The 16,762-nt window shown below is 39.1% G+C and overlaps 1 protein-coding gene across 1 annotated transcript; it reads right to left on the reverse strand.

Annotated features, from left to right (window-relative positions):
* Nucleotides 1-1,866: 1,866 nt before the first annotated feature.
* On the reverse strand, nucleotides 1,867-16,415 carry LOC309559368 (C-X-C motif chemokine 11-6-like). The gene is made up of 4 exons (XM_082262625.1): nucleotides 16,319-16,415; nucleotides 9,601-9,727; nucleotides 8,144-8,227; nucleotides 1,867-2,206 (listed from the first exon to the last, which is right to left on the reverse strand). The coding sequence occupies exons 1-4, from the start codon at nucleotides 16,374-16,376 to the stop codon at nucleotides 2,182-2,184; spliced, it is 294 nt and encodes a 97-aa protein (XP_082118751.1). The 5' UTR covers nucleotides 16,377-16,415; the 3' UTR covers nucleotides 1,867-2,181.
* Nucleotides 16,416-16,762: the final 347 nt, after the last annotated feature.

The following is a 16,762-nucleotide window of genomic DNA, read 5'->3' on the forward strand; positions in this document are numbered from 1 at the left end:
TCATACCTTCCCTTACTACGTCAAAGTACTCATTAGAGTCTCCCCTCATCAGAGTGCCTCCTTAAATTAGGGTCCCCATCAGAGTCACTACTTACATCAGGGTCCCATTAGAGTCCCCCTCACACCAGGGTCCCTACCATAGTCCCCCTTACATCAGTGTCGCCATCAGACTCTCTCTCGGAATCAGGTTCACCATCAGAGCCCCCCTTACACCAGGGTCCTCATCACAGTCCTCCCCTACATCAGGGCCCCCATTTGACATCCCCCCTTCATTAGGGTCTCCATCAGAGACCCCACTTACATCAGGATCTCCATCAGAGCCCCCTATAAATCAGGGTGCCCATCAGAGTCCCCCCTTACCACCAAAAGGCTACAGCATGTTGGAGCAGCAGGGCAGGAGTTTGGAGGCAGAGCAGGTCTGAACAGCAGAAGTTGTGTCCCCCTGTGAATACTGGGGGTAAGCATAGCACTGGAGTCTGCAGGGGGAGGGAAGTGAAGCACAGACCTAGGCAGTCTCTGCTGGCATGAATCCTAATTCTGTGCATATTGAGGATACATTGATAACAGATGCATTGAATGTGTTTATTATGCAAACAGGTATTCTTATTGTTTTTTAATAGTCCATCGCTTGGTTGGTCTCACACAATAAAAAAGTTGTGTTTGACAGTGCAAAAATAAAGGCCTTCATTTCATTTGTAGAGTTAGTTAACTATAGCAATCTATACATAGGAAGCCAGTAAGTTGTAATAGTTTTATGACCCTTATTTTGATCATACCAGTTAGCCTAGCCCTAGGCTAAGATTTATTCATTTATCATACTATGATCTCAACTTATCTACACATACACCACCCATACAGCAACTCTAAAGCCCCGTACACACGTAGCGATTGTCGGCCGAACGATCGGCCGTCTTTTGTCCAGGGCTGTCCTGTCGGTTGAAAAGTGCTAAAGACTGCACACGAATTTTGTCGGCCAACAACAGCCGACTGCAGAAGTGATGTCATGTGATGGTTAACTTTCCATGTGTTTTTTCTTCTCTGAGCATGCCCAGTCTTGCAAATCTGCTGTTTGTCGGCCGAATTCTGTACTGACTGACGAACAATCGGCCGTTCTGGTGTTGGCCAACAAAAATTTTAAAGCCTGCACACCAGATTTTGTTCGGCTGAAAAGTCGCAGTCGGTTGTCGGAAGCATCATACTAACAAGCCGACAATCGGCCGATCGGACGTTGGCCGAATATTTACGGCCGACAATCGCTACGTGTGTACGGGCCTTAACGCTATATTCCCTTGCGCTTGTATCGACCAATATGTAGTAGAGTAAGGTTTGGGTAATAAAAAATAGATTGGTATTCTATAACTGACTGAATTCTATAACTGACTGATCCATTCATCATAAATTGTAATTGTTTTAAAAAAAAAATGTATAAAATGATGAAAAAATAAATAGTTTTCTTGTTAGCTGCTCTTTTTAATAAATTACTACCTGAATAAATAATAAAAATAAGGGTTTCCCTTTTCTTTCCAAGTTCACCCATACATAGTAAACAAAGTGATATGTTTGTTGCCAATCATAAAAAAAATGTATTACATATTAAATTGCTAATCATAAAAAATGTACTACATATTAAATCTTTTAATATGCTGGGTGCTTTTATTATGATTATCACAAGGTATAGCTTGTTAGGGTTTTGTTTAATAATTCATTACATTCTGGGGGAAATTTACCAATAAAAACACATAGGCAGTAAAGAAGAGGAGCAGAGTGATATGATTTTGAATATGGTTTGCTATGGTTTGATGTGTGTGTGTGTGTGTGTGTGTGTATATATATATATTTCTCCTCTTGTTGGCAGAATTAGCACTGCACCTACACTAAATGTGTCCCCTGACCTGTTCTTACACATGCATGTCAGAAACAAATTGTAGCAAGCATAATGATATAGTACACATAGATGTGTGAAAAACTACCAAAACTATCCAGAATTACGAAGGCTGCAAGCAATCCAAACTACAGCAAATCCCTACATAAAGAGGACGGATTCCTGCGGACAAGAACCTGCTTTTGTCTATGTCTTTCTCAATAGATCCCCCCAACTATATCTATTGATCATTGCTATTCTGTTCAAAGCATTATTAGTTGTAGAAGTTATACTGGTCATTCTCAGTCCTTTTTCTCTGCTTATTTTCCAGATGCTTTACCAGACCTGCAACAAGAACAGATTAAGAGTTAATCGTATTTTGAAATGTAAATTTTCACATGTTTTTTTTTTTAGGTAGTTATTATTCAAATATGAATGAGCAGAGTGAAATCTAAGAGCCCTTTCACACTCAGGCGCTGGAAAACTGCCCATAAAATGCCGAGCGCTTTTGCAGCGCTTTTGCAGCCCTTTTTGCAGTGCTTTTCAGGCGCTAGTGGTGCACTTTTTTTAAAGGCCACGTGACTCAAAAACGACTTCAACCATTTTGAAGCGCTTTTCAGGCCTTCCCATTCATTTCAATGGAGAGGAGCATTTCTGAGGCGATTTCTTTAGCGCTCCAACCATGCTTCAAAGATGCTGCTTGCAGGATTTTTTTTCGGCCCCAGTGCACACTGGGTTGAAGCATTCGTTGATTTTAATAGGAATATGTTTTCGTGAGCTTTTCACACACTTTTAGCACCAAAGTGATTGAAAAGCTCCTCAGTGTCAAAGGGCTCTGAATCTGCCACACTTGGGCCTAAATTTAGACAGTATAAAAGTTTTGGCGAAATACAGATGTTGGATTCAGATAAATTTCTTACTGGATAGGTAGCAGACAAGAGACGCTCATTGCTAGGGTTTAAATACACTTTAACCTAAATATATCCCTATACGTTAATCCAACCCCCGTTCACACAGGCTGAATGTTGGGCAGCAGCGGGCTGTTCAATAGAAAACGGCCGACATTCAGCCCGTGTGTACTGCAGACAGTCCAACAGAAGCTGGCCAAATGGCTGGCTTCTGTTGAAAGGGCATAACGAGATAATGTCTGCCAATCGGCTTCAGGTCAGCACTTTCAGCCAATAGCTGAGAGCACTGACCGGAGTGTTCCGGCGGGGGAGCCCCCCTGTCAGAACACGATAGCAGAGCAGGGGAGATCACTGTACTAACGTTAGATAGTTAGTATAGCAGCTTCTCCTAAATGGTCAGATTTTTTTTTTTTCCTTCAGCCCTGCTGGGTGGAATGAAAAAAAACTACTATGTAGTAGGCTTTACTCAACAGACTGCAAGGTGCTAACACAAGATTGAGCTGGTCTCCGCTCCAAAAGAAATTCACAGTACAAGAGGAAAAACTGTTGCACTTTGTTTACATACATACATATTGCTATCCGTGCTGAAAAAGTTTAGTGAGCAGTTGCTTTTATTTTTTATTTTTTTTGCTGTACTGTGCATTCTCTGGTCTTCTCTGTAAACTACAGTACACCTTCTCTTTTGTTATGGAGTTGCTACTTTAAAGATACAGTTTTTAGCCCCAGTTCACAATAGAATCACAAAGGAATGTGGTCCACATTCCTGTGCAATCTCAGCACGTTTCGATTTTTAGCCCATTCATTTGAAGTGGCTAAAATTTCACTGCATTGCACCACATGTAGTACTACTTTTAAAAAGGCACTGCAACTGGATCGCATGGTACTTTGGTACCCAATGATCTGGTACAGGCAAACGCATTGCTCTTGCGATCTGCATTTGGGGTGTTATTAGGAATGTATTGACATCTGTAGCAGATGTAAAGGCTGTTGGTTTTGAACATGCTGTGGGAAACGTGCGCAGAATGCAGGTTTTCTGCACTGCATTCTGGTGTGAACCAGTACTTAGTGAGTTTTATCACCTAGGAACGGAAGTATGTAAATATTTGGATCGCCAGGGTAAAATACATTTAAAAAATGAATGCAGCTATCCACCATATCTAAAGTCTGGTAAACTGCAATATATTATCTTTTTGTTCTTGGGTTTAGACACTTTAAAGATTAGCTTTAGTTTGGGTTAAGGGTTCTGTTTAGCAGTATGCTTGGGGGTTAGGATTAGAGCTTTTGTGATGTTAATACTTAAAGTGTAAGTCCACCCTAAAACTAAAATCCCTGCATCTATAGACATCAATGATCTAACACTAACCTATCTAGTCCTGTAAAGAAGAAATCAGTATACATACCTTTTTTTAAGACAATCCGATCCGGTTTCCAACGGCGGAAGCTCTGCAGAGGACACAGCCGACAAAGGCTGTGAAATTAATGGGAAGTGACGTCACTCATCGAGTAACTATGCGGCTTCCATTGTTGGATGTGTCCTCTGCACCCGCCTCCACAGCAAAGCCGCAGCTGACAGTGATCGAGTCAGGTCGGCTTCAAAAAATGTATAAATACTGATTTCTTCTTTACAGCGCTAGATTGGTTAGTGTTAGATTGTGGATGTCTATAGATGCAGGGATTTTAGTGTTAGGGTGGACTTAGACTTTAAAAATAGTAGTAGTTAGAGTGAGGCTTAGAGTTAAATTTAGGGGTTTATTTTGGGCTTGGAACTGGGTTATATTAGTGAATACCTCTTTTCACATATGATACTTTATTTTTTGAGCTTTGTTTAGGTAGTCTTTCTCTTTTGTGTTATTTGTATTTGAAAAATAACATATTGGTATTTAGTTGCTAAAAAATCCCTGTAATAAAAGCCAAGTTGTTGAGGGAGCCACTTAAAGTATAACTAAAGGCAAAAGGTTTTTTTTCATTTTAATTTTTTTAGTTTTGGATAGAGTGGAGAGAGTGTAGAACATCTGGCCAGTCTGTATTGCTGTCTGTGCACCCATTAGGGAGATCCACCCTCTCTATTGGCGCGTTTCCACTGCATGGTACTGCATGGTACGTGTTAGAACGGTTTGGTACGGTTTGGTACAGCGGCGCTTTTCCACTACATGGTACGGCTCGGTATGGCTCGCTTAACCACTTTACTACCAGTCACGTAACCTCTACGTCGGCTGACTTTGAGTGGTTATACCGGGATGATGCCTCTAGCTAGAGGCATCATCCCGGTACCGTTGTTTGAAGCCGACGGTCGGCTTTCCGTCGGTAACGATCGATGCGGCTCGGGAGCCGCTCGATCGTTACCCGGGGGGGGGCGGGAGGGGACGTCCCCCCCCTCCCGCCGCCTTCCGCGGCTTTGCTCGGGGCTACCGTCCCACCGGGAGCCCCGAGCACCCAGCCGGCACGTCCGCCGGCTGGATGGAGTCCCGATGAATGCCGGAAACGGCATCGATCGGGTCTCCGATGACGTAACCCGGAGGCGGCGTCCATGACGTCACTTCCGGGTTACTGTGCTGCAAAAGGCGGCAGATTTGAAAAACGGCTGTATGCAAAAATGCCGTTTTCGGCGTTTTGCATACAGGGAAGTGTAGTGGAGGGGTCTAGGGTCTTTTAGACCCTCGATCCCTCCATAAAGTGTACCTGTCACGACATATTGCTGTCACCAGGGATGTTTACATTGCTTGTGACAGCAATAAAAGTGATCAGATTTTTTTTTTTTTTTAAAAACCTGTAATAAAGTTTAAAAAAAAAGAAAAAATAAATAGGAAAAAAAAAAAAAAAAAAATTTAGCCGTCCCCGTCACCGTTAGCTCGCGCACAAAAAAAAACGTATACGCAAGTCGAGCCGCAAATGAAATCGCTGTTCAAACCACACATGTGAGGTATCGCCGCGATCGCCAGAGCGTGGGCAATAATTAAAAAAAAAGAGCTACACACTAACTCTAAACTGGTAACCGTTAAATAAATTTAAAGCGTCGCAGATTGAGATCTCTATTGACCGTAGTTTGTCGCCATCCCACGGGGGGGCGCAATTTTAAACCGTAACATGTTTGGTATCTATTTACTCGGCGTGACATCATCTTTCACAATATACAAAAAAATGGGCTAACTTTACTGTTTAGTATTTTTTAAATGCAGTGAAATGTGATTTTTCAAATTTTTTCCAAAAAAATGGCGTTTTAAAGACCGCTGCGCAAATACCGCGTGACAAAAAATTTTGCAATGACCGACATTTTATTCTCCAGAGTCTTTGCTAAAAAAATATATATAATGTTTGGGGGTTCTAAGTAGTTTTCTAGGAAAAAATACTGGTTTTAACTTGTGAACAAAAAGTGTCCGAAATAGGGCTGGGGCTAAAGTGGTTAAACAGTACCACCTCGGTTGAGGTTCCAAGCGGGCCGTACCTATACCATATCCCACAATCCTTTGCATGCAGCCTTGATTGTTTGTCAATACTAGCCACTGATTGGTCAGAGAATCGTTGTAATCCCACCCACTTACTACTTTAGTGGAAAAGCAAAATGAGCCGAGCAGGACCAAGCAGTGCCAAGTGGAGCCGAGCCGGTACTTGCAGTGGAAAAGTGCCATATGTGTCCTCTTTACTGCTATCAATGAGAGTGTAAGAAAATCCCAAATGTTGGGTTGTTACAAGAAAAGAAATAAAAGGGAAATCTTCTTTTTGGGTTCTGGTGACACCCTGGGATTTCCTCACTTTGGAGAGATTTACTCCCACTTCCTGTTATGGCTTTTGGGCAAGCCGTGGAGGGAAATCTCCCCATAGGATATTGATGGTATCTACACAGATGGAGTTATGAATCTTCCTTATTCTATCGGAAACGTTTGGCTTTTAGCTCTACTTTAAGTGCTATGTGTCAAAACTTGAGGTGTAGGGATTTCCTGTAAAAGGATTGTGCAATGAAATCACTTAAGTGATTAGATAGAGAAGTGTGAATGTAAACCGATAGAGTTGTAAATATATATTTAAACACTTTAGTCAAAGCAGCTTTGTGGTTGATAATCCCTTTGAAGTTTCCATTTATACTGAGATATTAATTTGCCCATACAGGCTATATTTTTGCATTTTTAGGGAAATGTCATGCTGATAACATCATAATGTGTGGTCACATATTTTAGCAAAGTGGACAAGGGAACAGAAAATACAGTCTCAAAATGTGTTTTCCAGGCATTGCTAAATTTGGACTGTAGAGTACGGCACATTGTTCCTTGTTTGTGGGGAAAGCCCCCCCCCCCCCTTTCAGACATCCCTTTAAATTGTGTTAGTCATTTTTAGCCATTTGAGCTATTTAAGGATTATCTTTATTATTATGTCATGAAAAAGACATGCAATGTGTAGCTTTATAAAAGTGTCCAATTAGATACCAATCATCTATTCCATTATAAGGTTAAAACTAATCATTATTTTCTTGCTAAGCATTTATTTTTACTCCCTTTAAAAATAAAAAGTATATAGGAAAATAATTGGTGGGGTTCTTGCATACTTTATAAAACACTGCTTGATGTTTCAGCATTATATAAATAATGACATTAAAGTGGTTGTAAACTTCAGACATTAAATATGAACAAAGCATATGCCTCTATAGTGCGTACTCAATTAAGAGCAAAAAGGGGGTTATTTACTAAACTGGAGAGTGAAAAAATCTGGTGTTATTAGCTTCCAGGTTTAATTGCCAAAGCTTAATTGAACAAGTTGAAGTTAGAAGCTGATTGGCTACAATACACCGCTTCACCAGAATCTGAGTGTTCTAATTTTAGTAAATATTCCGCTAGATGTCAATTCTGTCTGCTGCTTTGTTTCTCTGATATCTGCATGAGTCACTTCGCACAGGTTTTCCTGACCCTCAAGAGAAAAAAGGGACGCAAGGAACTCGAGCAGATTGACAGCCTTAGTAATATTGCTGTGTGCTGTGTGAAAGGGGGTGTATCTCTTCCCTCCAATCATCTCTCAGAACTCTTCTCACTGAGCTCTGCAATGTGTAATTTCAGTTCTCTGCCCCTTTTTTTTTTTTTTTTTTTAACTCTCAGACAACTTTCATAAATGCAGCACTTTGAACTGATTTAGAGAAGAGAAGACACAACTGCAGATAAACAGGTGCAACGTATGTACGAGGACTTGTTTCATCTCTGTGTATTACCTGAGGCCAGCCGCTTCACTAGGTATATGTAAGAGTTTACAACCACTTTAAATACATAAAAAAAAATGCCATTCAGTGGAAATGCGTAATGTACACACCATATAGTACATACAGTGAGTATTTATTTATTACTTAGAAAGTATTTCACATGCTGGGTTACTATTTCTTCATCACTGTGCTTACCGAGTACTTTCCCTTGTAAGGACCAATTTTACCAGTTTTGAGTTAGGATTCAGACATTTTTCTTCTCCATTCTTCAGTTTTGCACTGCAAATGAAAAGACGTAATGATCAATTGTCTTTATATGCTGGTACAGGTCTAATATAATGGCATAAACATTCATGTATAAATTTCTTCAATTTTTCATTTGTCTCCCAGTTAATGGGACATAGATAGCATAATATAAGGAATCATAAGGTGTGTTAATAAAAAAAAAAAAAAAAAAAGAAACTGGCGTGGCCAATGTCCATATCTATATTAAAACCCGAATTTGCTATTATACTCTAAAGCTGGTCTGTAACAAGGAGTTACTTAGTTTTTGTTGGGTTGTTCTGCCCAGGTGAGGAAAGGGGCTAGTTGGAGCGAAGAAATATGTTGAAAGAAGAGGGCGCTCACTTTCCCAGAGGGAACCTTAAAGCAGAATGTTAGGCCTTTGAACACAGCTGTAGCCATGGCTCAGTATGGACTATGACTATGTAGCACCGTCTGATGACAGCCCTAATTAGGAATCTAATGCACATAAATGGTGTGTCTTAAAGATGTGTCACAAAAAGTACCTTTCTCATGGAATAAACATACCCGGTTATGTGGAAGAACACTGTAGCATGTACATGGACTGTACCTGTAAATATCTTTTGTAACTTTGTGAAACAAAGCTGTTGAGTAAAGTTAGGGAAGATAAAGAATCCTTGCCCTCAATTATGTTCTGGCAGAATGGAAGTAAATGCCTTAAATTAAGTGGCAGCATGGAAGTAGAGGCAAATGCGCCAAAGCTGCAAGCAGTTGGGTACAGCAGTTAAGCCTTAAAGTATACTATATGATAACAGAACTGTCTACAACCTAATCTCCGCCAATACCTGGGGAAAAATAAATGTGTGCAAACATAATTTTTGGATTTGCTATAATTTTCTGTATTTTAAATAATGGTACCCAAGATAAATAGAGAGGGTGAAAGAAAAAAGTTTTGACTCTACATACAAGTCAATGAGAATGCAAAGGAAGCTCAGAAAGAAGTCAGAAGGCTAGGTGTTGGCATCTTTTCATGTAATCTAAGCCAAAAAATAGCTTGGATAATGCCCAGGTAGAGCCAACCAGTCAGTGTCTCTGTAAGAGTTCTGAACCTTCCGGCCAGTTCTTTGTCAAAAACCATGACCACAGTAAGAACAAGCCATTATTTCAGGGCATTCATCTATAGATATAATGTGACAGAAAGGACAGATGAGGGTAATACAGTAAGTGTATATTTGAAAGGTTATGTGGAAACATCCTTGGCTTCGGAAACCAGATTTTTAGTAAATCAACCCCATAATGTGATGGATTTGCATGGTCTTCTTTTCTGCCTATTCTTAGCCTTGAACAAAAATATTGCATGTATAACCCTTGCATTAAATCCAAATTCTTCAAAACCAATAATAACTTACACAACTTCCATCTTCTCACATCTGGAACTTTCTGGAAACACCTCAAATTTTCTTATTTGCTTGATATCAACAGATTTGTAAAGGCGTCCAATGCAATTGCAGCGTCTTCTCCCTAGTGGTGACATTCCTAGAAAAGAGAGAATTATCCAGCATTAAATACATAATATGTAGAAAAAACATGTATTAGAGGTAAATTATTTTGTTCTTAAGTTACTGAGTTTTTAAAGCTGACATTGAGGTTTGATTTTTATTGCCTAGTTACATTGGTCCTGCTTGTAAGTATGCATATATCCAATGTGACGGATCCCTGCATTTCTGCAAATTACTTAGTTATCACCACTACTACAGTGATAAGACAACAGTCTCCCAGGTCCAGTGCATAAACCTACCTTCCACAGTAATCACAGGGGGTCACCAACTTGGCACTGCCACACTTTAGAGAAAACCTTGTATTTTTTTCAATTAAAACAAGGTATTCTCCGATTGGATGAGTTGGGGGTGGGGAAGGGGGGGTGGCCACAGTCTCCACTTCTTCAATCAGAGAACACCTTATATTTATTGAAAATAATATAAGAAATTCTGGTGATTGGCAGCAGCAATAAGCAAGCGACCCCATGTGGTTATTAAGAGATGAGTAGCTTTTTGGCACTGGACATGAAAAACTGCTGCTATCACTGTAGTAGTAGTGACTACTACAGTAATTGGCAGATTCCACAGGCATCAGTCACCTATGAGATATGCATACTTACATTGGACTAAGTTGGACCAATGTAGTTATACTACAGACATCATATCTAAACTTTAGCTTTAAACTGATGCTAAGTTGGACCAATGTAATTATACTACAGACATCATATCTAAACTTTAGCTTTAAACTGATGCTTTAAATTAGCAGAAGCTGCTTGCTTTTAGAATCTCTCTCTCCCTCTTTCTAAGGTTCTGTTCGCATCTAGGCGTTTTCGGGTGATTTTCTGTTCTAAGCCTCAGATCTAAAAACGCCCAACAAGACAAATCCTATTCATTTCAATGGATCCTTTTCACATCTGTCATCTTAAGCAAAATGCCCGTCGCTCAAAAAAGTACATGAGCTTCTTTTTTGGCAGATTACAGGCATTTTTATCTTTTTTCATTGGTCACTTGTCAACCTAAAAATGCCTGCACAAAAATGCCCGTATAACGCCTGAAAAAATGCCTGTAAAACGCTTATAAAAATAGAAGTGAACGTAGCCTAAAGGGCCATACACACTATAAGATTTTCTGAAGACTTTTTCCTTTAGACTTACCAAAACCATATAATATGAGGTCAAACCTAAACACTTTCAATTTGTATGCAATCTGGCAGGCCCTTGCACTACATAGAAAAGGTAAATCTGAAGGAAATCTATCCACAAAAGTTGGATAGTGTGTATCCAGCTTCAGGCTCCTTTCACACCTGAGCGCATCATTTTCAGACATTTTTTCAAGTCTTTTTCCAGACGTTTTTCAGGCGTTTTTTGCAGGTGTTTTGAGGCAGGCATTAACCTCTAAAAAAACGCCGGTAATCTGCCAAAAAAGAAGCTCATTTACTTCTTCGAGATTCAGGCATTTTGCTTCAGGCGACAAAACTCTGAGATGTGAACAGGGGCCATTGAAATTAATAGGATTTGCTTGTTGGGCGTTTTGAGACTTCAGAGATGAGCGTTTTACGAGCAGAAAAATGATCAGGTATGAACAGGGCCTAACTGAAATTCCATTTAGTCTGTCTGAACAAGTAGGCATGGGAGGGATGGAAGGGGATGAGCCACTCTTTTGTATGTATTGAGTTCTGTATGCAGCTGATCTATTGGGTTCTGTAAAGCAAATGAGAACGGACTGACAAATGGGAAAAATAACTTGAAACGCCAACTAATACCTGACAAAAATAAAGTAGTTATGACCATAATGCATAAATGAAGAAAATCTATGCAAAGCCACTATATATTTCCTATAATATACAGATAACTACGGTATGTTGGTAAAATAAAGACCAGTCACACTCTCATCTAAATTGTAATTAACCTTATGTGGGATTTTAGTTTAACCATTCGTAACTACATAAGTAGAACATTTCTAATCTTGTTACACACAGTTTGATTAGTATTTGGTAACAGACTGGCCACCCTTGTTCGTAGCTTTGATTTTCACTGGGATAAAAGAAAGTTTGAGGAGCAGCAAATTTGCCTTGGCTCACTGAATTTCTATAGTGCAATATGGGCTATTGCACCTAACTTGCACCTGAATAGAACATAAAATGTTCATATGTGTTCAGTGCTAACTAAAGGTCCAACTGTGTACTGCATCTGTGTCCACATATACAGCAAGTACTGCCCAAACAGTTCAAAACCAGTAACTTAAAGTATAACTGCAGATAATTTTTTTTTTTTTATTTTCTTAGATTGTAAGCTCTAACGAGCAGGGCCCTCTGATTCCTACTATATTAAAATGTATTGTATTTGTACTGTCTATCCTCAAGTTGTAAAGCGCTGTGTAAACTGTTGGCACTATATAAATCCTATATAATAATAATAATAATATTATAATAATAATTTTGATGGTAGGGAAAAGCTAAAAGCATTATACGTTTTTTTTTTTTTTTTTTTTTTAGTTGTGTGTGTCTCATCATTAAGATTTCAGCTCACTTCCTGCCTTGTGGTCTCAACTGGAAGTTGGAGGATATGTTTCCAATTTGTAGGAATTCCTCACACCACATGCAGTCCAATGTGTTTTATTTCTGCATCAAAAAGGCATGGTTCATAGGTTATATGATATTCAATGGCAACGTTTACACCAGAGCAGTCAGTTCCAGTTCCAAAAAAAAAAAGTACAACACGCTGCATTTTTTATTCACTGAACTGTACTAAAAAGTGGTAAAATGCATCAAAAAGGCACCGGAACACACCTAAAAACTTCAAAAAATGCACCAAAAATGTACTAGAACACACATTTTCTTATTAAAGGTGAAGAAAAAAGAGAGGAAAAAAATGCACTGGAACGCATCAAAAATGTGCCAAAAAAACACATAGAAAATGCACACGCAAAAGAGAATCTGGATTGAATCCAGCCTGTGTTTCTATAGCGTGAACTGCCCCTTAGACAGTTAGTACAGAAACAAGAATACTCTTCAGAAGATTTACCCTCTATTCCTGTCCTGGTGGCAACCTAACATTTTTGATTTACCCTTAATTTTATTCCTGCTGACAACCTGCCAGTTGCTCTAACTGCTCACCACTTTATCCAGAGCTAAAAAAAAATGTTTTGCCTGTATGTATACTTTAACAGGTTGGAGCGTTTATGTACTTTCTAGACTCCCTTGTTATAATTATACTATGTGGTTGTAGTGGTATGTTTATTTTATTTATTACTTATTTATCATATATATATACACACACACACATATATGTGTGTGTATATATATATGTATATATGTGTGTGTATATATATATGTATATATGTGTGTGTGTATATATATATATATATATGTATATGTGTATATATATATATATATATATATATATGTGTATATATATATATATATATATATATATATATACAATTTGTTGTATATATTCTAATTGTGCTAATGGAAATTTTCTATAGGTGGCACTATTACTTCTTTTCTACCTACTCTAGGGAACATCAGAAAGGTGTCACGACTCTTAAAAAAAATAAAACTATACACTCATTACTAGCAAAAATGTAAGCCTTTCTTTTCTATTGTTTTTACACCCACAAGGCTAAATACAGCCTTGAACAAAAATGCAGCACTTTATTCCTCAGATCGACATGCTATATGTGGGATTTTATACTGTAAAATAGTTGTAATTGTTGCTCTTCAGTAAAATTGATTGAGTTTCTTTTACCCCCATGGCCAGGGGGCTATAAAAATAAGTGGCTGAGCTGCAGTTTACTGCCCCCTCACCACCCACCTTAAGTTACAAAGGTGGACAGGCAGGGTTGTACACATGAAAATGGTACTCAGGTTTAGAGCGCAGGTATTCTGCATTCTGGGCATACATCTCTGAATGCATATGACCGATTAGGAAGCCTTCAGCCCTTAAAGCCACAGTATATGTCAGTCTGGGCTAGAATTTGACAGGCTGCAGGCACATACCTCTAAACATTCTGAAATGACAAAAGGGGGCACCTTTTTACAAACAGTATGCCCCCATTGCCCTGGGTTACACATACTGCAAAATTCTATTCTACAGAAAATGATTGACTAAGTCACACAAGTGCTTTTGTATCCTCTATTTTCCTTTATATTGACTTTTTTTTTTAAATAGCAAATGCAGTAATAGAGGTTTTATCAAAAGTTTTGTGCAGAAAAACGCTTTTGGTAGTAAAATAAAACTTTTTATATAGCGCTCAATAAGAGACCATTGAGGCTGCATGAGGGACAGAAGGATTTGGTCTCAAAAGAAGGACAGCCCCTCCAAATGAGGGAGAGTTTGGAGCTTAGCTGGTAGTGGGACTCAACACTGCATTTGTACTTCCCGGGTGCACTAAAACAATAGGATTGGACACACACAAGCTAAATGCCTCATGTGCAAAGAGACTAAGCCCCCGTTCACATTGGAGCGATTTGTCATGCGATTTGACAGACCAAAATGCATCTTATTGCCAGCACTGTTCAAATCAGTGCAAAGCAGTGCCGCATATATTTAAAAAAAGTAGTACATGAACTACTTTTCGCGATTTCGGGTGCAACTTCAATAGGCATGTGTGCATGAAGGCACACAGATGTCTTCAAAGTGGCACCCGAAGTCGCACTGAGATGTGACTTTTAAAATGGTGCAATTTCAGATGAAGTCACACAATTTCAAAGCCGCAGTCAATGTTAACAGGGGCTAAAGGGTGCCCCATATTGTGAGGTTTAACATTGAATTTATCCACAATGCCTATAGATACAATGGTAAATTAGTGCTTGTTTTGAAGAGCATTTACTGTTCGTTTAAAATATATAAAAACATTAGTTTCTATAATCTGAGCAAAGGTTCACCTTAATATACGATAAATAGAAAGATACTCTTTCTAATTTTGCTGGTTAACACTTAAAACCTTGGATATTACCAAGAAAAAGCATTTCTAGGGATAGCTTTCTCTTTCAGGACCTGGTCCTGGAATTCAGGCATAGTAATTATTTAAGCTACAGTGTGTGTGTATATATATGTGTGTATATATATGTGAGTGTATATATATATATATATTTTACATATTTAGACAATCTTAATAAGTGCAGTCAATAATCACACACCTTGGGGTCGAATAAGCCCCTGTTCGCATCGGCATTGTCCCAATCAGTACGACGCAGACTTTGCGGCACCGCACCGATTTCCAAAAGTAGTTCCTTGCACTACTTTTGGCGAGTTCGGGGGGCCATTTCAAAAGACATCTGTGCATGAACCCGCACAGATGTCATTCAAATCGCCCCAAACTTGCACTGAAATGCGGGTTTGAAATCGTGCGAGTTTAGCTGATTTCAAACCTGCGTTCATTGTGAACATGCCCTTACTAAAACTTGAGAGTGCAAAATCTGGTGCAGCTCTGCAAAGGAACCAATCAGCTTCCAGATTTTTGTCAAAGCTTAATTGAACAATCTGAAGTTAGAAACTGATTGGTTTCTATGCAGAGCTGCACTAGATTTTGCACTCTCCAATTATAGTAAATCAACCCCAGCGTTTCTTAACCACTTGCTGACCGCCTGCCGTGTATATATTGCGGCAGTGTGGCTCTATTGCGTGAAACATTGTACCTGTATGTCATTTTGTTCAATAGCCACTAGATGGTGTGATCGCACCTCCAGAGGTGCAATCGCATCGTAATTGGCTGGCTAGGATGTCAATCAATGGCTCCAGTGGACACTATATCCGCCGGCCACCTGCAATCGTTCTTGGGAGAGGCAGAATGGCGATCTACCTATGTAAACAAGGCAGATTGCCGTTCTAACAGAGAGAGAAAGACCGAAATCGTGTGTTCCTGCTAGGCAGGAACACGAATATCTGTCTTCCTCCAGTCAGAGCAACCCCCCCAAAGTTAGCAAGCACCCCCTAGGGACACACTTAACCCTTTGATTGCCCCTGATGTTAACTCTTTTCCTGCCAGTGTCATTAGTGCAGTGACAGTATATTTTTTTTTTTTTTAGCACTGATCAGTGTAATAATTTCCCCAAAAAGTTTCAAAAGCGTCATTTAGATGTCTGATTTGTCCTCCACAATGTTGCAATCCCACTAAAAATCGCTGATCGTCACCAGAAAAAAATAAATAAATAAATATGCTATAAAAATATTGCATAGTTTGTATACTTTTTGCACAACTTTTGCACAAACCAATCAATATACACTTATTTTTACCAAAAATATGCAGCAGAATACAAATTAGCCTAAACTGATGAAAACATTTGTTTTTTTTTATTTTTTTAATGGCTGTGTTTTATAGCAGAAAGTAAAAAATATTGTTGTTTTTTTTTTCTTTTTTCAAAATTGTTGCTCTTTTTGGCGCAAAAAATAAAAACCGCAGAGGTGATCAAATACCACCAAAAGAAAGCTCTATTTGTGGGGGAAATCAATTTTATGTGGGTACAGCGTCGCAAGACCACGCAATTGTCAGTTAATTTAACGCAATCCCGTATCGCAAAAAATGGCCTGGTCATTAAGGGGGGTAAACCTTCCAGTCTAGAAAATATATTGACTCCTCCACTTACCTTGCACGCACTGAAGAATGAGCAGTGAGCCCAGGACAGCGATGAGTATTCTTGCCATTGTGTAGAACAGGTTTACCTGGACTAGAAGAAATGCCGGTTTAACATTGGTAGCAGAGGGAGGATATTTATATGATCAGCAGTCCAGAAATCTCCCCGGGGAAACCCCATAAAATGTCAGGCTTATCGGGACTTTCTCTCATTTACTAGTTCTCATTTTCTTGGAAGCAAGAGTGCTTTCATTAAATGAGTTGTTTATGCATGCAGACAATAAAGAAAGACTGGGAACATAGAGAGAGGTGATAGGTCTCAGAGAACTCACATTTTTATCACATACCCTAATGATCTTTTCATAGTACGCAGCCTAGGGTTTATAAGCCAGTGCAAAACCATATCACTTTCATGTTTGTTGTCTCTGATTGTTATAACATTTTTTATTACCCATTC

The sequence above is a fragment of the Pelophylax lessonae genome, assembly GCF_965119305.1.
Source record: "Pelophylax lessonae genome assembly, chromosome: 1".
Classification (NCBI taxonomy): domain Eukaryota; kingdom Metazoa; phylum Chordata; class Amphibia; order Anura; family Ranidae; genus Pelophylax; species Pelophylax lessonae.

Bases quoted from the DNA above. Each gene is read 5' to 3' on its own strand.
- LOC309559368 (XM_082262625.1), bottom strand. From the start codon at position 16,376: ATGGCAAGAATACTCATCGCTGTCCTGGGCTCACTGCTCATTCTTCAG. The intron at 9,728-16,318 runs GTAAGTGGAGGA...TCTCTTTTCTAG, and splicing joins CATTCTTCAGTGCGTGCAAG to GAATGTCACCACTAGGGAGA. The intron at 8,228-9,600 runs GTAAGTTATTAT...TTTCATTTGCAG, and splicing joins TGTGAGAAGATGGAAGTTGT to TGCAAAACTGAAGAATGGAG.